This window comes from Acanthaster planci, linkage group LG07, assembly GCF_054643075.1.
Source record: "Acanthaster planci isolate LZ-2023a linkage group LG07, COTS_SCS, whole genome shotgun sequence".
In the NCBI taxonomy this organism is placed as follows: domain Eukaryota; kingdom Metazoa; phylum Echinodermata; class Asteroidea; order Valvatida; family Acanthasteridae; genus Acanthaster; species Acanthaster planci.
In genome coordinates, this window is record NC_141783.1 from 21,151,743 (window position 1) to 21,178,860 (window position 27,118).

Consider the following 27,118-nt stretch of genomic DNA (forward strand, 5'->3'; position numbering starts at 1 on the left):
CAAATGTAGTAACATTTAGCTTTCGATATCGATTTTGGAAATGGAAGCAACCGCATGTATCGTCAACTTCACATCATGGGGCCGGTACACGTGTAAATAAAATACATGTAGTGATGTGCATGCTGTACATGAGAGTCGCTTCGGGAATTGGTACAACTAATATATAAGAAGTGGATCATTGGAGGAAGAAAATTGGGCCTAGCGTTATCAACACTCTTATCTGGTAATTTCTAAGCGTTTAGTTTTAGTGATGGACGATTCTAAGGATCTTGAGGATAAGTTCCGTGAAGCAGCAAGTATAGGTGATCAGGATATGCTAGACAAACTGCTTCAGCTCGGGGTAAATGTGAATGCCCAACATCGAATAAATGGATGGTAAATTGAATTAATAATAATTAGGCCTAGACACTGCTATAGCCTTTTACTATAGGCCTATTGCTTTATACAATTTTAATAACAGCTAGGCCTATCGGCTTCGTAAATTTTCATTTCTTCAATGAGTTCTATATACGGACGTCACTGATTTTCCTTTACAGTGGTTTACTGGAATTAACCATCAGAAAGTGATCAAATGCCCTAGGAACGTACAGGAGGAAAGGGAAAAATGTTGCATTCTGACTCCACTTCAGCAGTTGTGTACAAAGGCTACTTGGAGTGAAGAGAATTTTCTATTTCACAACAACATCGGCAAATGTTTCTCAGTCCAGAATTTGCATCTTTTGAGCATTTCTGTAATGAGTGACTTATATTGAGATGATACTTGATGGGAAACGTGGAGTCAGGATGCAACATTTTTTCTGAGGAAAGAGTTCCATATACTTATAGCCTAGGCTATAGGGCCTACAGACTTGAGTACTCCACTTGACACCCCATGCACAAACTTACGGTGTACATGTAGTTTGAGACTGATCTGAAAAATTTAATCTAAGTAAATGACTTGGTCATTATCCAACCTAAATTGCATTTTTCTGGACATGTTTTTGCTTTCTGAAGGCTAATAAAAGTAACACTAACTGTATATTCTTCCAATGCATGCCCCATAAAGTCAAATTTAGTCGTAAAAATATTGAAGCATTTACTTAACACAGCTTAGAATTTTCAGAGCAGTTTCCAGGTCGGGTACCAAACCACAATCTAGCGATGACGCCAGGCTATGCATATGTCGCTCGTTTGTGCAGTGATGATGTAATTATTGAACTATATTTAGATCACGGTTCACAGATGACATTAATCTCTTTATCAGCCCAAAACTCCAAAACCAATTCCTGTGATTGATCAAATTTACAGGAAACATACTACCCAAGATCTAAATGAAACTTTCCTTTTATTTGGTATCTATAAAAGCGGATCGAGGAGATTTTTCGGTCGAATCTTACTGTGGATGTGTCGAAGTCGGTAGACAGGCGATGAAAACGTTTATGCGAAAAAAATGAAGCTTTGCCAAAGTTTACTTTATGCCTGAAAATGTTGCCATTAAAAATCTCCATCGATTCACCATGGCAAATTTTATATTTACTGTGGCGATTTTTCAAAATAGCGATCGAAAACAGTTTTGCCATAGACTCCTACGGTAACAGCAATGGCGGCCATGTTTGCTGCCGGCATTTCAAATCTCGTTATTTTCCCAAAATTTTTATTTCAGGACTGCCCTACACTGGGCCAGCAAACGTGGCCACCCTACCATTGTCCGACATTTACTGACCAATGGAGCTGACCGATCACTGACCAATGGGAAAGGAGAGACAGCTGCCCAGCTCACCGATAAAGAAGAAATCCACTCCTTATTGGGAGGTCAGTATCTGAAGAGATTGAACCCGAGGTTCTAATGCATTTGAAGCTAAGATGACAAACACGCTGGTATTAGAATAACGGATGAAGTTAAAAGTAGTTTGTGGCTTAGGCTGTTCTCATTCCACAGTGCATTTCTGCTAAGATTTAGTGATGTTCACTGATGCTTGATCAGTCCTATATTCATAGTACTGCAGTCCTAGGCAAAAGTTTGCAAAGAATTTTTTTTTATACTCACAGTGTAGGAAAAATAATGGTATTATTTCTGTTGTACGTCCGTTTCTGCACCCTCTGAATGTGAAAAAGCATACAAGGATCTGCTGAAGTTGTAAAGCATGATGCAGATTAGAATCTGGCTTATATTATGGATTGGAAGATACTACTTTCTAACATTCAAGAAAGCAATTCCATACACCCAATCAATTATGTTCATGTACCTGTCTGAGGAGCTATGTTAGAGTTAGACTGGAAACCTTTCATTTCACAAATGGAAATGCACAGACTGAGCATTTTTTGCAGTATTTTTAGAGCCAGATCTTTTACAAGACCAGCACTTGTATGTATGTCCAGAGAGGAATATAATGTTACCATTGCACTTGAGATATTCAAATAGTCGGAGATGGATTTCTTTCTTCAGGTTTTTTTATCACATGACATCTATTTTGGGCTCTCATTCTACAGGGAAACCAGAGACACTTTCTAATTCTTCTTTGCCTATCACCCCAAACTACATTCGGCACCCACCATTTCCCTACCTATCCAAGACGAATGGAACAGCCCAAAGCCCAATGGCTAACACGAACCATGACCAACCAATCACAAGCAGAATATCTCATCTCTCATCTGAAGGTGGGTGACCATTAAAAAAACCCAAAGCTTTTATTTTACGTGTATATCAGGTGCTGGTTTTGTTAAAAGATTGTGTACACACAAGTTTATCATAAACTAAGACGCCTCAGGTCTCGGAAGCGAAGGCTTTACTGTTGGCCAAAACTAGCTGGTGTTCCTTCTTACAGTCAGTGGACATTACGTAACTGGCGAACCTGGGGTAGTCGCAGACTGTTTGCGGAGGAATCTTTTGCTTCGATCATGCAGAGTTTAAATATAATGGACTGCTTAATATTGCCAATTCCAGATTGCTTACTGTAGGATTTGTTACGTTCATGTATGTTAACATTCATGGATTGATTTTGTTAGTAAGACTTGAGAATGATCGGTTGTAATTGATTTATCAGTTCAGTGATTGATTTCTCATGTAATTGAGTATAAACAAGGTGATGATCGGGTGGTTGATGTGTTCCTCCATTTTATCCAAATCTAGAACTGGTGCTGAAAGTCCGGGTTGCCAACTCAGCTGAGACGGACTTCATCGAGATTGAGATTGACCGCAATGAACGGACATTCTCTAACCTGGTCTTGACGTGCTGCCGAGAGCTCAACTGTGAACCGGAGACAGTGGTCAAGGTTCGTAAACTCCCCAACACTATCCTCCGCAAAGATAAGGATGTGTGGAGGCTGACGGATTTCCAAGAGTTGGAGATTGTTCTACAGAAGTTCTCCGGTGGAACGCGACTCCAAAATGCCTTCCAAGAATTGATATACTGATATCAGTTATTTCTCAATTGATACCACCACGTTGTTGTGTACATGGTTGAATGAAATCCCAGATTTATTGAGATCTTTCAAAATCTATCTAAAACTATCAACTACATGTACATATAGGTATGTAGTTGTATCAAAAGCCAGGTCTTGCAATGTTTTGATGGATTCAGGACTGTACGGTTCCAGTAATCGATATATCGAAAGTAGGATTGACATGGATTGACTATCCCTTGTACAGAACATAAAGGCTACATACATACAGGACTTGATATTGAACTAACTGCAGTATTAGGCAATTTCATTAGTTTGAGGTTTGATCCACCAAATGTATTGTTATTTCAAATGAAATGTAAATTATACGACACCAAGAATTAGAGCAGAGAGATAAAACAGCACAGGAATTCTGCTTCTTGCCATTTCATGTTAACTGATTTCTAGCCACAGGCTTACTTGGCTGCAGCACTACAGTTTCTTACAGCAATTATCACGAGGTAAAACCCTGAGCAGGTTTATTTTGTTGATGGTCGGACATCCTTTTGATATTTTGGATATCATTGCCAGTATCAAAGTTTCACCAATTTGATATGATTAAAAGTCTGATTTAGGAGAAATCAATTTCAAATTGATATCAAAGAATCGAGCAATATCAATGGACCGCAGCCTCTGTCACCGGTACTTGACACGGGGCTTGATGGCCGATTCATTTCAGTGGTCAGAATCCACTTTCTTTCTTAGAGACTGTTTTGGATTAGATCATTTTGTAGAAAACGTCCTGCAGAAATGTGCAGGGTTAGTTTAGTATGGCATTCAGGCTACCTCATAATCTACCACTACACAATAGTAGCCCTCGTTTGTTGAGAGCATGCATGAGTATTTCTAAAATGTGTGAACAAATTTGTTTGCATGGTTAACTGCTTGCAGTTGTGTAAGAAAAAACATTGTATATTGATTTCATTTTGAACATTCAGAGATGGTGGATAGCCTAACAGATTTTCTGGGATCCTCTAGAATAAGGTTGGTCAATCCCTATTCTGCTTACTTCAGCACTGACAGAAAACTACCGAATACTGGTTTCTCTGAAAGCCTTAATCCTAAGCAATAATGTGGACTTTCCATTGTTGTTAAAGTCTCCACATTAAAATTTCTTTGTATCCGAGAATCTTTGCTTATCTAATAAGCTTATGTCATTTTAAGTGTGATATATTCAGACTTTGAATAGAGGACAATTCATTTCAGTAGCTACATGCATGTGTAGATTGTGATTGTGCTTTCATGTCTGTGGCAAACATTCAGTGTTTTATACATGATCTGAATAGAGTGTGCACTCAAAACTGATGCCAGATTGCTGCATTTACTGAGATGCTTGACAAAGGTGACTTTACTACTCTCTCACTGCTCAGAACAGAAACATTACTGTCAAACAATGCATTGGTTATGTGGTGACAATCAACCCTGAAATCTGGACTGATTTTTCCCACTTTTGTCCTAATGTAGAACATATTGCACAGATCAGGAACATGTGTACTCCATCCTCATTTCCATTATGAAAGTTTGCATTAATTCTCAGATGCTCAGGGTTCGTACACTTGGCACCACTTGAATGTCAAGGAGTTTTCAAGGACTTGCAAGATCCAGAATTCTTATCTTTAAAGACTTAACTCCAGCAAGTATACACATGGCTTGCGTTGCGATGGGGGGAGACATACATGTACAGTGGAACGCACAGCTTATGGTGTCTGCATTTGTCGAGGGCACCAATCCACTACTTACAGTGAATTTTTTCTCCACCCAAGTAACTGGTGAAAGTAGAGTCATTTTATCAGTTGATGACATATTTTGAAACCAGTCATCACAGAGCTGTGCATGAAGTAATAATGAAAGTACGAGCCATGAACCTAATAGTGTGACAAGTGGACCATTGTTTTGGCAGATAGGCCATGATGTCCCCGTAATAAGATGAAGTTGAGCGGAGGTTTTTGTTACGTCCAATTTATTCCATCAGTTCCTTCTCCCCTCACCCCCTTCTCCCAGCTTCAGAATCTTCTGTCTTCTGACATGTCTGAGAGTCAATACACGATGCAGTATGTTTGGCATATGAAGTTTAGCATGACCAATAACGCAGCATGATGGCTTTACCACGTAATCATATCAACGGTCTTTAATGGAAAGAAACAATAACGATGCCGTTCTTTTGCCAAGTAACAATGCATGTAACTGATTCCAGTCCGCAGCAAATGAGTGAGCCTCATTTGCAATGCTTGATTCTTTTAAAAGCAAGTTGAAATTTCACTTTAATTGATGAGTAATATTTAGTTCAATTTATTTACTCAATTAATTGGAAGCAAGTGGAATACTTCTTTTTACTGCACATGGGATTCCTGTGTGTATAAACTGAATAATTGATTGAATATTTAGAAAATGTTATTTTATATTTTACATGTGTATGCTTGATAAAAACTATTTATAAAGATGTATTCCTGTCTATGTAGTCAAGAATTGCTGCAACAGCCACAAGCATTATTTGGTTACTTAATTAATCGATCAATATGTTGATTATTCAGTGACTTGTTTCTATTTAATCAGATGTTTCACCATGTTTCAAATATCAAGGGTTTGTTTGGAAGGTGCATGAGAAGCATCATCTCCACCATTCCTAACACAAAACCTTTTCAGAAAGTACAAGTGGGTGGGATGTATTGTTAAGACAGTTTCCCTTTGAGGATTTCAAGAGGGACCGATTGCTTGGTTTTTGTCCTTAATTTGACCTTGACAGTCCTCTGTCCCTCCAACATGAAGAATGGAGGACTGAGAAAATTGGTATGCAGAAAAAAGGGCTACTTAATTAATCAAAATCATTATCCAAAACAAAACCAAAAATATCAACTTGTGGATGTAATCTTTGGTTTGTACATGTACTCAGAAAGTAATCACTTTGTCAACATACCAGCTATCTCTTGAAAAAGAACCATCTTTAAAGTAGCTTTCCAAACTGGACATGTTCCTGTTGTTTTTGGAATGCACCATTACAATATTGTGTGTTCTAGCTAGTGGGATGGGGGAAGATATGGGTGTTCTTCATTTGACTGGTACGGCGTTGGAACAAATTCCCGACATAAACAGTTCCATATTGTAACATTTGTTGTTTCAAGGCTACTCTTCACAGAACAACTTGTATTTTGAGGGGTACATTCCAAGCGGCCTGTTTCAAAATGCTGTACATGTAATTATTTCCATATGATCCATGTCAATTTTCTGAATTTGGAATTTCTGAATTCAGTGACCTACTAACAGTGTGCTATTGGGCTTGCACATGCATGTACATGTATGTAGGAGAAATCAATACCCACATGCATTTTTCCTTATACCATTTGGTAGTAAACATTTTTCTACTTTCTAAAAGGGTTCTTAAATGAAATAAAATATTGAACTTCAGTGAAAAAAGTGCATGTTTTTGCAAGTTTTTAAATCCAAAGAAAGTACCATAGGGATCCCAGGGTGTGGTAGAATTTGTAGGGTTGAAGACGGTTTCTTAAAGAGTTAGGGTCAAGACAAAGGCCATAATCAATGGTTGAAGAAGCTATCCAAGTTACTGTGTGTTAGGGTGTACCCTAGGGTGTTTTGGTTTTGTTTTTTTCTGTTTTGTTTTTATTTTGAGTTCATGAAATGCTCCTGAGAATTTTGACGTTGCTCAATGCACAGTTGGCTTCTATCTGTAGTATCCCTTTGAAGAATAACTGTAATTCATTTACTGCTCTGGACCACGAGATCAAAATCAGTGAAAGTATCCTGTCATAAATCATGCATAGTGCTCTCTCATAAAGAGCAGAGTTACAAATACTGTTGTCAAGAGCAAATTCTGAGAATCCCAATTTGTGTTTTCTTTGTTTTTATGATAAAGTCCTGGTTATCACGAAGTAATTTGCCTGTGGCCTGGTCCCTTGAACTTTTTTATAATGAGAATTGACATCATGACTAGTAACAATATTCCTTGTTTATCTTTGGGATTTGCCTTCATCATCAGTCAGGACAGGTCAACAGTCTGGTTACTTTAGAAATGTAGATGGCCATTTTCTACTTGCAACTTTCTTGTCTTCCTTTTGTAGACTGTAAATAAATCGTGGATCATTTTTTTAAGATATCGTATTACTGTAACTCCTTGTGTGCTTGAACATTTCAAATAAAGCCAAAGGTTACACTGATCTGTGCTTGTGTTGAAAAGTCATTACTACTTTATTTTTGTTTGAAACAAAATGTAGAATTCAAGTATGTTTTAGCATTTAGCCTGTAATTTCATAGAATTTGAGTTTCTTTTACTTTAATTTGATAGAAACAAAGTCATGAATTCTTTGATGATTACGGACTTATCATATCTTTTATTTGACTGGAAATGCTATTTGTTACTGAAAGTAAAGTATGGTGTTTATTTCCTACAGGTTTGAACATGGTATGTGTCCCCTTCCACAAGACTTAGCTAATAACATTTAATTGGCCAAGTAGATTGATTCAAGCAAAAATAGAGTTTTGATAAACTGATGAATTGATAAATAAAAATCATTTATAATCAATAAACTTGTGAATGTCAATTCTTGCAATTTGTGTGTCAAGGCTTAACTGAACCAAATGTGTATGACAACTGAGGCCAACCGTTTGCACCTCCTTCCAACCTTTAAAATTTCATCCCATATCTGACACTAAGTTTGGATCTGATTTCCCCTGTGGATAGTTTGGCCTATGTTGTATAATGTATACACAAAACCCCACAGGTTTAAATACCTTGCAGCCTTTAAAATTTCATCCCAAATCTGACACTTAGCTTGGATCTGACTTCCCCTGTGGATAGTTTGGCCTATGTTGTATAATGTATAAACAAAACCCCACAGGTTTAAATACCTGCCCCAATCACAATACCATTAATTGTTAAAAGTACAACTCAGAGACCTGCTTATGACATATTTGCCATTGTTATTCCCTCTTCTATTACCAACAACTGATATCCTACTTTCTTTGTGTTTTCTTTGCCAACAAATTCTTCGTTGATCGTTTTCCTGGTACCTTCTGCTTAGTTATCTTTACTTTCTTCAAGGGTGCAGCAATCTTGGTCTTCTTTCTGATCAGTCTCCTCACGGGTATCTTCAAGAGATCTTTGAGATCAACCACATCACCTTCAGTTTCAGCTTTCCGTTTAGTCGCTCTCTTCACATTCTTTTTGTCCTCCAAGCTTGATGACTGCCCTGTGAGATCTTCCTTCTTGGACCTTTTCTTGAATCTCTTTGCTTTGGCATCTTCTTCTGGTGTGATTCTTGGTTTGGTTGGCTGTTTATCCCCGCTCTTCTCAAGTTGTTTCTTCACTGTTGGGACAAACAAGTGGAGCAATGCAGTTAAGAGCTCTCTGTCAAGTCTACAGACTGTGTCCCTTGTCCCAGCCAGGCACAACAGCCCGCCTTGACTCTCACATCTCAACCATCAGGCTACACAGCGCTGGAAAATTCATACTTTATTTTACAATACTGCATGTATTGATATTTCCTGTGCTAAGCCTGCAGGTGGCATGCTTTTGATCAGAGGAAACCTATGCTATGTGATCAACACCCCCCCCCTTTTATATAATACGGCAATTGCAGGGGTGAGATTTTTCCATATTTTTCTCAATTTCGTGTAACATGTTTTCTGGATATGGATATTCTATTTGGCATGGCTGTGCTGAAACTATTAAAGTAATATATAAAGCAGGACTTGTACACGTTGAAGTTCAGATAGAGCCGCATTTGTATACCATAACTTCCACAAGAATGCAATGCTACGGAACTGTGAAGGTATATCATGTTAAACTGTCAGGACTCAACACAGACTCTAGAAGGGAACATTTGTTGTGAGGACGGGGTTGAGAATTGTTCTCCTTTTTGGGGGGGGGTGTGTTATCACTTTTCATGTGCTTTTATTTTTTTATCAAATGAGATTGAGCTGGGATGGGAACTGGTCACTACCTGACTGTTTGTAATTTTGAAAGGATCCTGACAAGAAATTTTTTTAAGGTTATTGCGAGAAATAAGACATTAACTTAATCTTTGAAATTTTGGTTATCGAAGTGTGTTACGTCTTCCTTACTCTAATTTCTAAGTCAGGGATTATGTATGCCCCAAACGCATTCATTGTTTCCATGTATGTCTAAATGTTTTGCTCTTAAGTCAGGGACTTATGACGCAAATACACCAGTATGCAAGTAAGACTTTTATCTGGCTTTTGTGCCCTTATCAATTTTTGCAACTGGCCTTCGTGCCTGTAGCAGTGGCCTTGGTGCCCCAGAAAATTTTGACTTCTCTGAGGTCAAAAAGTCCAGTTTGGCTTTGTTTAAAAATGGCCCACAAAATGACTCCATGTACAACCTCTTTCATGCAAACATTATTCTGTTTTGAGTAGACTTTTTCCCCTCTACCCAAAGTGTCACTGCCTTTTCTAGACAAATGATGACGCTATGAACTCTCTTCAGGCATGCACCATTAAATTTCAGGGATTTTCTGTAATATTTATCCAACACTTGATGAACAGAGAAAAACTTAATGTTGAATTTCTTCGGAAATAAAAAAGACCTTGAGATAACTGAAGACAAAATATAAACAAACTCTTCCCAGCAGGAGAAAATGCATGCATTGTAAATTCAACTCACGTCTCCAGATGTCTTGATGATCTATATTGGGCATCTGTTCCCACTTCTCAAACACAAGTGATGTGTGCAGTGGCAGCGAGACAGACTCGTCTGTCCTGACATACAAGGCTTTGATATTTGGCCAACCATAGTGGAGGATGGATGTTACTCCTTGCACTGCTGCCATGATGTTCTCTGTTACTTGGTCAACTGTCATGCCGGTGTGAGCAGCGACTAAGTGACTGAAATGTTAACAGGTTTTTTTATTTCTATGAATTAATTCATGTGAAATCAACAAAACAGTGACCATGTGCACATTACACAGCCAATTGAAATAGACATTAAAACAGAAATGCAAGACAATTGATTTCATCAAGGAGATCATCTTACATTAACTCTGTAATAAATTCTAATTTTGAGGATACTCTTTGAGGATATTTCTGCTGGGGAGCTGTCTTGAGCTTGACCATTCAAGTTCTCCCACACTACATTCTTGAACTCCTTCAGTCTTTGGGCAATACAATGAGCATACATGACATGTTGAGTTCCCTGGTATCTCATCAACTAAAAAAATTGATGTAACATGAGGTGAAACAGCAAACTTAACTATAAAGCTTGATTCAACCTCTTTAACAGAACACCAAAACCATTTTCTTTCAATCTTCTGAGGGAAGGTAACCCAGTGGTTATTATCAATTCAAGGGTTCAAATCCTTCTGCTGGATAGAATGTTATGTCCTTCAAGTCATTCCAACCCAACTTGCCTTCCTCCACCTGAGAGTACAACTTCATGTCCAGCAGTAGCTGGGATGGATAGCAACCTGCAATGGACTGGCGTCCCATCAATGGGAGAAAAGAAATACCTGTATTCTTGGTCCTGTTATGCCTAGAAACCAGAGAAAAATGCTGGCCTGATTTGCCAAATTGGATCAGGACAGACTTGCCTGCATTTCAAAGAAACTGGGACATCCAGACCCATGTAATACTGGCTGAGCTGTAGATTCCTGAATCCAACCAAATCCTACACCACTGGTATTACATGCTACAAAACTGGGTGATGTCTGGATGGATTGAGAGAGGTTTTAGCATCCTTCAGATCAGAGAAAAGAGTGTAGAGATAAATGAAAGCTCACTTCAAAGAACTCAAACAAAAACTCACTTTGTGTTTCCACGATTGGTGAGGATGAAGTATGTTGGGTTGATGGCTTTCAGTATTTCTGCCTTCAAATTCACCTTCTTCATGTTAACAGTAATGGGATACCTACAGGTTAAGAACAAGTTGAAACTTGCGTGATGTTTGCGCATTAGTGAAAGAGGACATTCCGTTGGTTAAAAAGGACAAGTGGAGAAAATTAACATGAAGCAATTTGCTTGTCTATGAGAACTGTTCATCTGTTTAAATTTGGGAATCAATATGACAAACTATGGAAGACAATATCTTGCACGGAGACTGAGCCAAGTAGTGGAAGACTGCACAGTCAACTCTCGTTATAAAGAGGACACCTGTCATAAAATAGTCTGATGCAGAACAACGTCTGAGGTCCAACGTTTCTTAAATGATTGGTTTTCCCCGTCTTTTATTAACAAGGCCCTGGTTATAATAAGCAAATGTCGCTGGTCATGGCAGCTTTGATATATTAGAGCAGACTGTACTTCACTACATCACAAATCCAAAGTCCTGTCACAGTGAACATGGGATGCATACTGACGAGGAATGCCATAGTTTAGCTTGCATAGACTGTGATCGGATTCTGAATGATTTCATGAGTATGGAGGACGAAAAGTAGCCATCTGTTTTTCTGCTATCAGAATAGTAGAAAAGCAGATTTTATGTTTTAGTAACACGTAGATTTTGACTTTTCTGTTACCTCAAAAAGTTGAACGAACATTGTTGGGTTATGCATTCTTCTATTTTTCTGCTTTTCTGCTTCAAAAAAAGCAGATTTTACTTTTTCTTTGTTCACTGGTGGCCTAAAAGCAGCCGTCTGCTTTTCTCCTTGTGAACAGGCAGAAATGAGGATCGAATGTTTTGACAACAACAGTGAATTCTACTTTTTTGCATTTTTTTATACCGGAAAAGCAATTTTACATAGGCGGCCGAAAGGTGGCCATCTGCTTTTCTGCCTTCCAAGGGTCATGAACGGAGTCGTGAACCTCAGGTTATGACCATTTATTTTCTTGGGGTTTGAAGACGTATAAACCAATAATTACAGTTAACCCTATCTTTTATAATGAAATTATTCACATGTTTCCCATGGCCCAAGCAAGCTTGTGTGTCTATTGGATTACAGTTGTAAAACATTGTATTTTCGTTGAGATGCTGTTTTCTCGGGCTCACAGGGGCACTGATACTGCCGTATGGGATTGGTCCGTAAAAAGCATGGGTAAGTATTGGTTTCTACATCTTCATTCCCCCAGAACGGAAATGGTCGTAACCTACCGGTTCATGACCCCATTCACAGCCCATCGAGGACAGAAAAGCAGATGGCCACTTTTCGGCCACCTATGTAAAATCTGCTTCTCCGGTATCACAAAAGCAGAAAAGTAGAAAAGTTGAATTCACGGTTGTCGTCAAAACGTTCAATCCACTTTCCTGCTTGTCTGACAGGCAAAAAGCAGATAGCCACTTTTTGGCCGCCATCAAAAGAGGAAAAGTGAAACTACTTTTGTAGTAGCAGAAAAGTGGAAAAGTCGAAAATAGCATGTTACAAAGATGTAAAATCTGCTTTTCTACTTTTCTGATAGCAGAAAAGCAGATGGCCAATTTTCACCCTCCATACTTACGAGGGTATGGCGAAAACACTTGCCCTGAATGCAACACTTTGAAGGGAAGGGCTGTGAACCTCTGGGACAGAATATCACGCTAGATTTTGCTTGACCTTAACAGTCCTGAATCCTTCAATTTTAGTATAATTTGGCACATACCTTAGGGACTTAGGGAGCATTTACATTTGATTGCTGATTTCATTATTAACCAAACCAACAAACGGCCACAACTGCAAGTTTTAGTTCACAAAGAAAATTTGAGTGGCGGCATTCCCTGAGGTGACAATGACAGCCATGATCTAGACCGATTCACTGTTGCCATTACTGTGGTGTCCCTGTCACTCAGGCACACATTCCCAGGCTTGACGAGCGTGTGATTTTGTTTAGCAGTGGGCTCCTGTTTCTGATTCTTGTCACCGGATCCGTCTGTATCATGGAGCACTTACTTTTTCCTTCGGTAGAATTCTTTACCAAGGTGGACATGCATGAGCCTGAAGATTCTCTCATCGGCCAGGAAGATGTCGTATCGTTTGGCCAACTGTCTGCGAGAGTCAAACGCCTGGTACTCCTTCTTCAGTACCTGCAGGGGCATCACCTATAAACAGTACCGGCAAAGCACTTGATTGATTAGTTTCTCACCCTGCTAGGTCTATTCAATGGACTGCGCAGACAGAAGGGGGCGCTGTGCCCCCCCCAGAAAAATACTAGCTACGCCATAGGACAGAAGGGGATGCTGTGCCCCCCCCCAGAAAAATACTAGCTACGCCATAGGACAGAAGGGGGCGCTGCGTAGCCTTGCAATGAGAGCAAGTGAAGCACATGTAATTTCATTCACTGAATCACACTTGTTCATCAATTTGCACAGAAGACCAGGAATGTACACAGCTGTGTACCAGAAGAAAGTGGGCTGGTTCCCACACCCCCATTAAATCCTTGGTTCCCACATCCCCATTTAAATCTTAGATTTAAAGCAGAGTACAAAGGATGTGGTCCACTACAAGTGCTCTTACATCACTGGTACCCAGTACATGTACGTACTGATATTTCATGTTAAAAATCACTGCAAACCAGCCAAGCACCGGTCACTGACAACTGGCCTATATATGAACTCCAGAATCTAACCTGTGACCCCTTGTGACCTCTAACAGACATCTAATCCACAGACATCATATACAAAATTCCGAGTTTGCAATGCCTTGGTACCAACTGAAGTCACTGTTGGCCATTTTACTGTGCCAAATAGAAAGAGAATGGTTGGCTGCTTGTCACTGTGACTGTTGATGCCAGGGATGAATTTGGTTAACAACAGTATTCAAGCAAGCATTTACATTACCTTTGTATTCAGCACAGTAAGATGGCTGCTGGTGGCTTCAATGACCTTTGTGTGCTTAGGGCATTACAGCACGGACGTATATAAAAAAAACCTGGACTTGCAACGCCTTTGTATGAAAAAGAAGCCAACCAGCGGCCATTTTACCGAGCCGAATACAAAGGCGTGGGTTGGCTCCCTACTATTGACGTCAGGAAGAACAAAGGCGGGCATTACCAGGAAAGCTTTGTATTCGGCTCGGTAAAATGGCTGCGAGTGGATTCAATGACTCTATAAGCTGATTAAGGGCATTGCGAGTCCAGATTTTATTATACACGTCCGTGCATTACAGGTCCAGATTTTTTTATATGAAGCCTATGATCTACGCCAGTGGCCTACCTCATTGACCTCTGTGACCCCTTTACTCTGCAGCAGTTCCTGGTAATGTATTACAGTTGCCTCAGAGTCATGATTATCGTCATCTTTGGCAAACAGGCAAACCTCAGTCTCTGGTGTTCTCAAAGGATGAGGAATATTTCTGAATTGCAGAAAATCAGGAGAAGCTGATGAGTTTAAGTCTAAGGAGTTAAAGATGTTGATTATACAGAGAGAAATTATCATTTGCTGTACTTGGAGTACAATTCCACAGAAAACTTTCACTGCGTCGAAAGGTGTTTAGAATCAGCAGATTAACAAAAGCATTAACAACAATGCTTCAACTAAGCTAAATGGACAAGAATTCAGTGTCATGTTTCAGAATATGGTGCCTTGTGGAGAACCAGGAGAATGGGTTGAACAGGTCTCCACAAGGAATTTCTCAAGGTGTATAGGTCTCCACAAGGAATTTCTCAAGGTGTATAGGTCTCCACAAGGAATTTCTCAAGGTGTATAGGTCTCCACAAGGAATTTCTCAAGGTGTATAGGTCTCCACAAGGAATTTCTCAAGGTGTATAGGTCTCCACAAGGAATTTCTCAAGGTGTATAGGTCTCCACAAGGATTTAACAAAAGCGATATTAAGAAATCGCTCAAAAAGGAGAAATTTTTAATGTGCTTGTATGAGAATTTGTCGTAAATTGAAGTGTTTCATATAAGGGACATTCGGTCGAAATTTCAGTCCAGGAGAGTGATTCATGTTGAAATGGGAGCATTTTGAAAACATCGTTTCACACGCGACTGAATTAGTACTGGAGAACAAAGCCGTGTCTCCACAAGGGTACAAATTTGGGAATGTGTGGAGTTGTCACCCCAAGGCAAACAAGTGTGTGCCAAACTCGAAAACTGTCACACTGAAAAACATGCAGTGTCATACGTACCATTTCCCTAACCTTGTATAGAATTGCATAATTCTATGTAGAATTTGCATAATGCACAGAACACAAAGAATCATTTAAACTTGTTAACATTTACAAAATGTTCAACCATCCACACATAAACACTCTCTGTTGAATCCCTCTACCCACATGAGTGGAAACCTTGGGGAAATTGTTGTTTGGAGCTACATGTAGGCCTTGTAAGTTAAATATGACAACATTTTGACAATCTCACATAGGGTAAGTCTTTGCTTTCTTGCCGGTGATCTTCCAGAGGGAGATGATAAGTTTGATCTCGCTGTGTTGATTGAGAAGAACAGCCTCCGATGTCTTGTCGTCTCTCTTCTTGTGGAAGGCCAATAGGGCTGCTGCCGCTTCTCTCACCTAAACAAAAGTTTGAGTGTCTTAAGTGTTTTCATCTTGGTACTCAGTCAGTTACTTCATGGAGTTCTTGCCCATGTTGTTATCAAAGGCTTAATACTCGGTTGAGGTCTTGCAACATGACAGCCCTTAGTACACTTTCAAAAAAATTGATGGATGCTAGAGTGAGAGAAAACCAGCAAGTCCAAGTAGCATGACCTACAACCCCCCCTAGTAGACTATGGTACATGTAGCTTAAGGCAGTGGACTTTGGGCAACCTTGGTCCAAAATTACAGGACTCAAAATTACAGGACTAACCTGCATGAGGTGTGGAAAAAATCTTTTTAATGGGCTGGTAACCTTGTCAGTGTCTGCCAAGTTAATGTTTAAGTACTGCAAAGTTCCCCATCTCATTTTCTTGGGACCTTAGCAATAGGCATGTTGGCACGTCGCAGGCGTGTGTCATGAAATAGCATTCCTGCAATGCCAAGCTTCAAACGAAATTCAGTGACATCATAGTATACCTTCCCTTTGAAAGATGGTGGTTTTAATGTTAAAATCTGTAATGCATGTACCTTCAAGTGATTCATTGACTTTCAGAATGTTGTGAGTGTCAACTAGCGGTATTGGGCGAGTTTTGTTGGCCTTTTTGTTAGGTTGGATATTAAGTCTGGTGAGACAAAACTCAGATCTGAAATTTCCACAGGCCACAATCATTAGACCTTGAGTGACTCAGGCTGAGTCTGTAGTCTGAGTCATTAGACCCTACAAATTACCTTTTTTAACATTTGGACATGACAAGGCAATAGTGCCAGAATCTTCCATACATGTATGTCTCATGTACCATTATGTAATCAGATGCATAGCCCAAGGAAATCCTCAGATTTCACTAACAAGCACTTCCCGGTCCTCCTTCTGACTGTTGACCTTCAAAGGCCTCTTTCATCTGACCTACATGAATCTTCTTATTAAATTTAGATGTGTACATGCATGGGTCTGAGTATCAACATCATATTTGAATGGTTCAGATGCCGAATATTTTGTCTTGTCTTGCTGATACCACGAATCCAGGTGAGATGTTCCATGTATCAACTGATCAATGTACAAAGAACAATTTTCTTTTATCCAGTCGGGTTCTCATCTTGGATATTTTACACTGAAGACCCCTTGTGTTTGGTTCACTTATGTTGAGGGAGAAAAATGATATTTCATGTCAAAGTCTTGTCGTCAAGCTGGAAGTCACCATCTAGTTGTAGTGACTCAAACTTTATGCTACTGCAATCAATCCACCTCCCAAAGTACCTAAATTCGTCTTATGATGAAAGGCAAGATGGTTAGAAAAAGCTTTAATATTTTGGCAAATACAATTGGTTACGCGGTCCAAAAACCTCAGGGCATGTGATTTTAACACAGGCTGTACATGATCAATTTTTGACGGCTTTTCGGGGAAGGTTTGATTGAGAAAGTGCAGTTTCAACAAGCAACAGAGGGTTATTGCTGGACTGCATTCAAAATCCCAAAGCATAACAAACCCATTAACAAAGTAAGGAACCACCAAGCCCTACGTAGTACTGCCTTATTGTTCAGGAAGTAGGGACATGTGTGTCGCACATAATGGAGGGAAAGACGATTTCGATTTCTTACTAATTACCGTTATTTATTATTTATCAAAAAGACATTTTGGCTAAATTACAAAAGGTTAGACTCTTGAAAATTGTGATTTTCAGTTCACAAAAATTGCTTCCTCCGAACAGCTACGAAATCGAAAGCCATGTTGAAGCTCGGACCATACCATTACACTAAAGGGGTAATAATAATATACAATAAACCAACAGAACATGAGTTGGATTGGGGATTTTACCCGTTACCCCGAAAAGTCTTTCATGAATGAGTTTTTGCTTAGGCATGGAAGTGTAATACATGTACATGTACTTGGGCTGAAAGAGACTTTCCAGTACATGTAGTTGGAAGTCACAAATCAATTTTCAAAACAGAGTATAACATAACCTTTGCTGCCAACTTGCCTTTTCATGGAGCTTGGACTGTACCATTCAGGCCTGGGTACCCCTTCAGGGGGATTGTGAATTTGGGGACTCCCCAAGTTTTTTTCATTTTAATCTGTGCAAAACTGGTCATTCCCCAAAACTAAAGGCAACGCTGTCTGAACTACCCTGACCATGTTTTTTGGAAATTTCAAATGGTAAATTGTGAGAAAATTGGACTTTTCTACCGATAAACCTGCCATGCAAATTTGACTCCACCATGTGTCATGTGTTAAAACACAAACACTTTCCCTTCAGGATTTCCCTCAAAATTCAAAACCCTGCCGTCTTTTCACATCAACCCAGCAGTTATTGAGCATGTCACAGTTACATGTACATGTATCTACCAAGGGAAATCTAAAAGTTCAAATGTAGGTCTCTCTTCTGCAGTGTTGTACAACTCGAGTCCAGAACTGGGACTTGAATCGGACTCAAGTCACATTTTTCATGACTCGGACTCAACTCGAGTCACATTGTATAATGATTCGGACTCGGCCACGATAACTCGGACTTGAGCTTGGTGACTCTGACTCAAGTCATGTATTTTCATTAAACATATTTACCGCATTTACATATGTAATACACAGACTGAGCGATAAGATACTACATGTACCAATGAGCTCTTTCAAAACTTTGGCAGCAGTTTAGATGTCTTGACATGGAACAGCAGTCGAGACGGTGAGGGGTCAAGTGACGTGATGTTCAACGACCTTATTGTAAAGATGGCGAATGTGAGAGTGAGCCCGTTAGATTGAATGGATAAAGGAAAAAATACTGGAAAATACCTGAAGAAAGAACGTGAGTGAAATCATTCAATAAATATTTTTCAGAAAACGGCAAGGTCAAGGATCATGTTCGTGTGCAAAAGAAATTGCGCCCACGATGATAAGTGGGTGCGCCGAAAATGTTCAGTATGCCGACATGAAATTGCACATACGGATGTGTGGCTAAGGATGGATCGGGAGTGAGAGTCCGTGCCACATAGGGTCCGAGTTGGTCGTGGGTCCGAGTTGGTTTGGGTTCGAGTTGACTCGAAACCGTTCAGGAAGGGAGTACCCTTCGGGGTTTCGAGTCAACTCGGACCCAAACCAACTCGGACCCATACCAACTCGGACCCATGCCAACTCGGACCCATGACCAACTTGGACCCATGCCAACTCGGCCCCAATACTAACTCGGACCCGCGACCAACTCGGACCCACAACCAACTCGGACCCAATACTAACTCGGACCCACGACCAACTCGGACCCACCATGAGTCAACTCGGACCCAACCCAAGGAGCGTGATTATCTTGTTGAAAATTTTTATTTTGTCCACTTTTACATTTAAGCATTTTTATTTTGTCCACTTTTACATTTAAGCATTTGGTAAATGACACTTTTGCACTGCATGCTGCCGAGATTTAACGTCCTCTCTAAACGTTATGCAGGGAAACAGTGGCACAGGATTCCCAGAATTTCTCCGTTTTCGAGTTTGAACAGGCATGGTGGTTAAAAACCGTACAGGACTAGATTTGATATTAGTGATGTCTTGGAACAAGTGATAAGTAACCGACAAGCGTCGTATTTTTATGGAGGCACATTTCCTATGATGTCTTATTTGCCGCTTGTAATCTGGAATCTTAATCAGGTATTAGCTGCCGAGGTACTTGCGTGATTAACCATAAAGACTGATTTTATGTCACCTTCCATTCTTGAAACCCTATGATCGGGGAGTCGGAGCTTGGGACAACCAATGGGAGCAGCTTTTGGAGTGTGATTGACAGTACCAAATCATTGACGCCCTTTCGCCGAAGTTTCTTTTTTGGCACTCCAGATCACCAGCAGAAATCGAATGAACTTTCACCAAACAGCCCCCAAAGTTTTTGTTGCAATAAAAAGCCACAGATTCTGATGTACATAAGAGATGCTGCATACGTACAACAGATACTGCAGATATACACCAATGTCACGAACATTGACCTTTAATAGTGCCATAATCACGAGGGATCATAGAATTATTTATATAAATCCCGAATTTGGGATTAATAGTTTCCGGTTCAGAGTATTTCTTTCACAAAACGCCCCACAATGCGGGCCTATTTTGGATAGAGGCAGGCGGCTACATTCATAGGAGCGCATAGTTTTACTACTATTAGGGGGTATCTTCGGGAAAATGCGAAAAAAAAGTTCATAAAATTGAAACGAAAAGTGATCAATCTGGCCATAATCTTGAATTTCAAGTGGAAAAAAAATTATCTTGAATTTCCAGCGAAAAAAATGAAGGCCAACCTCGGAGGTTCAAGAGTCGGCGCTATTTCGGTCTAGTACGGGCGCGTATTTGGTGTAATGCAACCGTAAGACTCAGCGGGTCCGAGTTGACTCGAAGTGGGTCCGAAATGGCGTGGGTCCGAGTTGACGTGGGTCTGAGTTGGTTGTGGGTCCGAGATGGTCGTGGGTCCGAGTTAGTACTGGGTCCGAGTTGGCGTGGGTCCGAGTTGGTCCTGGGTCCGAGTTGGCATGGGTCCGAGTTGGAATGGGTCCGAGTTGGTTTGGGTCCGAGTTGACCTGATCCCCCCTTGGGCACGTTTGGGCCTCTCCTCTCGCCTTTTACTTCTTTGCAACGCCAACAAACCCCATGTCCGACATACATACACTAAGAATACTTACAGTTCCTTCGACAAGACGGCTCTTTCTGTTGCCCGTATATTCCGGTTTTTCGCTTGCCATTTTAGCTAAACAAAATAGAGTTTGCTCGTCTGGAATCTGAACGGAATCGGCAGGATCCGGACCCGTGGAGTTGGCACCCTTGCAAGTCTAGTTGCACGTGCAAACATTTATTCAGTCTGCCACGTGCACAACTCTGCAATGAAGTCTAGGATCCCTACCAATAACACGGCGCCCTCTATCGGAGATCAACGTTTACTACATTAAAAGAATCCCTTTCTGAAAATCTGAAAGGCTTAGAGATTCTTGGGTCCAATTTTACAAAATAACGGAGAATTAAGGTTACGAACTAATATTTAAAAACCAGTCCCTTTATTCACAGCTTAACAGAATTTGACTTCCCAAATGTTTCATGTTCAGTAGTTAGTACATTAGTCAGTACGATACACATTACAAATACTGTTCAGGGCACTTTTAAAGATGTGTTCCAGTCTTACAGCCCGATCCCAGTGCACTTTGGGGATAAATATTCGAGACAGGCTTGAAACAAGCCTACTAAGCTCTCACTTTTTATTGGACAACTGTCCAATAAAATATTTCTCTGGAACCCTTCAATGATTATCAGATGTAATTGAAGAACTAGTGAGCAGCACAACTGGATTTAAATTGAAGTTGAAGCTCCACTATCGTGTTTGGCTTTTGGTTTCGTGGTTATAAATTTAGTCACCTAAAGCTCACCTTTCCAACTTTAACCAAGTTTTAGAATTTTTCACTTAAACCCTACTGATTGTAGAGCTTGAGACGAAGCTGAAATGAGTATGAAGTCTAGATATGAAAATGGGCACTGAGTTGATTCTATGCGACAGTGCCACCTCTTAAGTTGGATCATGGTAGTCCTGTTGAGGTAACAACTATTTGTGGCTAAGGAGAGAAAAATTGGAAAATGGACAAACTGATAATGTTGAGTTTAAACAAGCATAAATAATTTGTAAACAAAGCTTGGTGACAAATGTGTGTATCAATATCATCACTTTCTCCCAAGGTCTTTTTCTTTCAGTATTCTCCTATCAGTTCCTGGCTTGCTAACTGGTATGCCCTGTGCCGGTAGGTTTTCCTGATCTCCAAGTCTAGTAGCGGTAGGTCGTCAGGATCTACTCTGATGCCTTTATCTGCCCTCTGTTTCAGTACCATGGCCTCCAAGAGAGGGGGCATGCGGGCGTGGCTTGGGGCCACATGGAAGTGTTCTGGCTTGGGTGTGAATTTACAGAATTCCTCTTCATCGGCTTTGCGAATCAACTCCCATTCTTTCTTCCACCACGCTCCTACTTGAATCTCCAAATCCTCTCGCTTGTATCCTGCACATATAAAACAACAAATTTAATTACACTAAATGTAATTAATTAAATGTAATTAAACTTAGAAAGGGGTTAAGCACAATAGCCTTTATCAGTAAGTCATCTGTAAAGTGTGATGTTAGGTAGCTAGATTACGCAAAAGCACATTTTTATGCAAATTACCTCTGTATGTTAGTTCTCCCCACACTTGTCCTTGATCTAATTCCTGCAAAAATGCAACAGAGAACAGAGTCACTTATAAATAAACTGTAAAATCATAATGTATACAGCTCTTGTTTTAAACCAACTCTGTCAGTCCTCATGTTGTATTTGTCGAATGTAACTTTGTTCTTATCTCAATGTTGTGTTTTTCTAAATTCATCTGTCTTTAGTCCTTGAAGATGTCTTCACAGCTTTAGCAGGTTTTAGATAAATTGGATGATTCTGTTTTCATTTGTATTACTGTTTTAGCAATTTAAAATTAAGGCCTGAGTACCGTAATTTTTGGAATATAAGGCGTGGCTTATACGTTGATTTTGCCCGTGAAAATGGTCGGAGAGGCTTGTAATCTGGGCAGCTTATATGCTGAGCTTTGAAGAATAAACTTGAGATTCATGTGTAGAAACACTAATCTGTTTATTCAACTTTTGTCTTTTGAAATGGTGTTTTCGACTGTATTATGTATCTCAATCCAACCTTTGGTTGCAAATAGTTATAAACATTAGAAATTCACAAATAATGCAGAAAGTATGAAAGGTGCAGGGTCATGGGTAGCCTCAGACTGAGGGCCAGTCTACTGGACTCCCTCCGTATCCTAGGCCCCACAGCGGTGCATTCAAAAAGTGGGGACTCCGTGAAAATGCCTTCTATAAAACCCCGTCTGCATGTATGGATCACTCAACCCATCAATTCTCTGATGTGCTACTTTGGGCGATTTCCAATTTGTAGAAATCCATGAGATTTTTGTTTCGATTTTGGGCCATTCATTTACTACAGCGATTAACTCCTGATTGCTGACCGATTCCAAACACAGTCAGGATCTGTTTGGTCTGGGAACTACACAGCATTATTAGGTAGATCCCCAGAGCATAACATTGCCAATGAACGTTGATGAATGATGAACCGAAATGCATACAATGCTTGGGATCGAGTGTGAACTCCTTGCCAGACAGCGTGTTTGGCCTCGGTCAGCGCAATCAGCAGTTAATCGCTGTAGTAAATAAATGGCCCAAATTGAAACAAAACTTTCACGGATTTCTACACATTGGAAATCACCCAAAGTAATACACCAGTGTATTGATGGGGTGAGTGATCTATACACGAAAAAGGGGTTTCATAGAAGGCATTTTCACTGAGTCTCCACTTTTTGAATGGACATGGAGCCCAGGATACGGAGGGAGTCCAGTGGACTGGCCCCCAGTCTGGGGCTAGGTGTGGGGTTAGGTCACAGGTTGTATGACAAAAAATGTACTCACTGCACAGACCAATCAGAATAACGTCATGTCGGTAGGCCTACTAACATTTAAATATACCCAGCCAGAAATGAGACCGAAGAAGACAGAACCTGTGTGTGTAGCAGTGCTACATGCTACACAGAATTTTTAGTTAGGTGATATGCAATAGGATATAGGCACAGCCGATCGGATGGTCTAAGAACCAGACCTTCAAGTGCACACTAATGCTACACAGTGTAAAACGAAGGTGAAAGAAAAGGAAGGGGCCGCGGTGTGTAACAAAAAGTGCTACACCATAGACTTGTGCACAAACCCGCTGCTACACAGTGCTACACAGGAAAATGGAAAAGGAAGGGGCGGCGGCGTGTACCAAAAAAGTGCTGCACCATTGACTTGTGCACAAACCCGCTGCTACACAGTGCTACACGGGAAAATGAAAAAGGAAGGGGCCAGGGCGTGTAGCAAAAAAGTGCTGCACCATTGACTTGTGCACAAACCCGATGCTACACAGTGCTACACGTGAGTCAGTTCTGTTCTGTTCTAAGCGTACGCGGATATGTGATGCTTTCATAGCATACCTGTGAACTTCTGCTCGTTAATGCGCATGCTCAGTTCTGCAGCAGTGTAACGGTGCTACAGTACAAGGAAGACCGTGTGGATTCGGCTGTCTCATTTCTGGCTGCATATGCATTTCACAGTCCATTTTTTAAAAATTGCATTGAAAGGTTGTTATCGAAAAATATTACTTTAAACATTGTTAGGAACCTGAAATCGGGCTAAATTACCGGTCTTGTGCAGTCGATTTTGACACGAGTTACTTTCAGGTAACACGGTTCATTCTCTGGAAACAACATCGTCCATCTCCGCCTCGTTACAAGCCTTCCAATCCCGTAGTTCGGCAGCTCTGTCAGAATATTGATAAGATTCTTTCCCGTAAACCACACGTGCCTGTGCACCCTTTCCATGTTTTCTTGGTTGGTTTATTGACGACCAAATTCGAGTGGATTTCCCTGCCAAGTTACAACATGGGCGACGCCATATTGATTTGAGTTGATGAGTGACGGGGTAGATGGCGCCCTACTGAATGGCGCCTGGGCGCCGAGCTGGGTTCATCCGGTGTATGATGCAGAGCCGTGTTGTCCGAATGATGCTGACATCTTCATTTGCATAAGGCCCCACCCTTCGCCACGGGGAAAGGCCCAAAGTCGTATTATCTTGCAAATGGTAAAATGCATATACTGAAATATTCTACCAGAAGGCCATGCACACTATCGTGTATGGCGAACCAGCAGTGACCACACCCCATCTCACCCACAAATGGTAACAAAAAAAATCACAAACTTCTAATTAAAATAGCTGGAAATGCAGAACAAAAACAAGGAGTCAGTTTGTAATTATTACGCACTTTGTGTGAACAATTAAATTAACGATTTCATTACGCGAAGCATGCTACAGGCACGGAGCCAGAAAGGGGAGGGAGGTCAACCCCGATGCTCATTGCCACTTTGTTTTGTTTTGTTTTATTTTTTATTGTGATTTGTTTTGCTTTTAGTGGCCATGTCCAAAGAGTTTGGGACCCCAAAAGTATTAACCACGTAGGGGTCTCATTTGCGTGAGCGGTTGAGGACAAAAAATATACATTAGCCTGCATGTCAGTAATGGAATTGGAGTGTGAGGAACAAATATCATTTGATATCACAAAGATTATGGAACGTGAACCTGAACTATCCATCCATAAAATGAGTTTTACATATTTGACTCATGAATGAACTGTTCCTAACAATTTTTATATTCATTTCAAATAAAAGGCACTTTTTGCAAATTTACAGATGGGATGGGCGTGGTCAGTCCTGGTTTTCCATACTCATGCTACCGGCACAGGATGTTACTATATTACATCATTTTATACACATCAAGCGCATTTCAACATGGACTTAATGTGAAAGTCTGCATTTATCCAATCTCACTTGAGCGGAATCAGGTTAAGTTTTTGGAAAAGAGAATGTCTGATGGAATTTCGGCGTTATTGAGTCATCACTTTACAGGATGTTAGGGTTGTTATTGTGATCATAACAAACTGAAACCACTTTTACTCATGAACTCCATCGCAATTTTTCTCCAAACAACTTAATACCGGACGCCATTCCACACACACAGGATGTGTGGCAACATTCTCGGCGCATGTGATGCTTTGTTATAGAAGTTGAACACACAAATATCCTGGTTGTCAAAATAAAGTCATTTAGAAGGGGTTGTTCATCAGTTTTTTTGGTCTATGTTCACAGATTAACATTAATGCTTGTTTGATAAGTAAGTAGCTAGACAAGACAAAAATCGGTTTACTCTCGAATGCAGTAGGCACAACGTTAACAGTAATGTTATTAGCCCCCAGAAGTAACATTACACCTGACTCTTTTTTTCATAAAATCAGCTATAATGAGTGACGTATGCTTATAATACCATGAGCTAAAAAGTGACTGGGTTAATAATTTATAAAAGCTGGTAAGATGACGGCATCAATAAAATATTTGGGATGTATACAAGACAAAATGCGAGAGAGATTTATTGGATCTGGAACCAGTTCTCAAAATATACACACTGTGACAGGATATGTTGAAAGCATCATTTGATAGCCTGGCGTTAGTGATGAATGTTCGTATTAAATACGTAAGTGACACTTCCTTGTAAATGTTGCAAGCATCCAGTTAGCTAGGGTATTTATTGTTTCCCTCCGATGAAACGTCCCAGCAAAATTCAGAACCTTATATGGAGGTCATTCTGCCAGCAGCAGAAATTTCAGTACTTTTTTCTTATTACTGTTTGGTAAAAGTGATCAGCCAAAACACCTCCTGCATTTTGATGCTGTAATAAAATTCAAGTAATTAATCTTAATTTTAATGTACAAACAGAATCGCTGGCGATTTATAAGTCAACCTCTGCTTTCAAGTGGGATTTTGAAGCCAACATAAGTAGGGTTATTTTGTACAAGTTAGTTATGCAATTCCTGGTTGTTGTCGCAAGGATTGCCATGCCTCAATCTAAAATGAATTTATAATTCAAATTTCTGCTGTATTTTGGATTTAACTTTAATTCCCATTCCACGGGGAACAAACCTTATAGTTTTGTGTGGTATTTTCAACAAAAGTGCAGCTGCTGTCGGCCTGTGATTATCTAAATTATTAATGAGCAGATTTAATAAGACACATAGGGAGGGCGCAGCAGCTGGTAAGGTTGAATCATCGATTACAAACTAAAGCCCGAGGGGATTATTGTCCAAACATCTGACAACTAAACTCGTTAGTATGGAAATCAAGCAGAAGCAGTCCATCTGGAGCCAGTCTGCAGAATGATGGTAAATTCTCACTAGAGCATGTGCAGGCAAGAACAAAATACCAATGTGCATTATTCTACATTCAAACGTTTAACTACATGTAAACAACTCCTGTTATTTTCATCAGTTTAGGACCATTTTTATGTGTCTTCTGGAAAAGACGCAAGTAATGCACCAGCTGTGAACGAAAACCAATGTGATGGCGAAGCCGTCAATTGTTTGAAATTGTGATGTATTTTTGGGAAAAAAGCCAACAAAATCGTCTGACAAGGATCATGACGAGAAAAACTCGGCGCTTTGACGGGGCTAAGTGGGCGATACTTTTTTTTTTGCTTCCTAATTATGCGTTTCTCTCTTTTCCCACCAAACGAGACACCCACGCGGGATTTTAGAGAATGGACATCTTGGTATTTTTCCCTTGAAAGGAGAAGGAAAGTAAAGTGCTTATGACCTTTTTTAAACACAGGAAATATTTGCCGTGAGTGAATTTATTCGCCCATTATTTTTGAGTGCTCTATCATAAGATAAAAA

General features: G+C 40.1%; 3 protein-coding genes across 3 annotated transcripts; 1 reads left to right on the plus strand and 2 right to left on the minus strand.

Annotated features, from left to right (window-relative positions):
• Window positions 1-104: 104 nt before the first annotated feature.
• On the plus strand, window positions 105-4,549 carry LOC110988829 (ankyrin repeat domain-containing protein 40-like). The gene is made up of 4 exons (XM_022252711.2): window positions 105-375; window positions 1,643-1,791; window positions 2,470-2,637; window positions 3,110-4,549. Exons 1-4 carry the CDS (start codon window positions 251-253, stop codon window positions 3,391-3,393), a joined length of 726 nt encoding a protein of 241 aa, XP_022108403.1. The 5' UTR covers window positions 105-250; the 3' UTR covers window positions 3,394-4,549.
• Window positions 4,550-7,591: 3,042 nt separating this feature from the next.
• rsl1d1 (ribosomal L1 domain containing 1) lies at window positions 7,592-20,648 on the minus strand. Its single transcript, XM_022252709.2, has 7 exons — window positions 20,472-20,648; window positions 15,654-15,802; window positions 14,507-14,645; window positions 13,245-13,393; window positions 11,192-11,293; window positions 10,055-10,275; window positions 7,592-8,738 (listed from the first exon to the last, which is right to left on the minus strand). The coding sequence occupies exons 1-7, from the start codon at window positions 20,529-20,531 to the stop codon at window positions 8,386-8,388; spliced, it is 1,173 nt and encodes a 390-aa protein (XP_022108401.1). The 5' UTR covers window positions 20,532-20,648; the 3' UTR covers window positions 7,592-8,385.
• Window positions 20,649-20,818: 170 nt separating this feature from the next.
• LOC110988830 (small ribosomal subunit protein mS34-like) lies at window positions 20,819-24,334 on the minus strand. The gene is made up of 3 exons (XM_022252713.2): window positions 24,042-24,334; window positions 21,986-22,028; window positions 20,819-21,823 (listed from the first exon to the last, which is right to left on the minus strand). The coding sequence occupies exons 1-3, from the start codon at window positions 24,219-24,221 to the stop codon at window positions 21,522-21,524; spliced, it is 525 nt and encodes a 174-aa protein (XP_022108405.1). The 5' UTR covers window positions 24,222-24,334; the 3' UTR covers window positions 20,819-21,521.
• Between the last annotated feature and the right edge of the window lie 2,784 nt (window positions 24,335-27,118).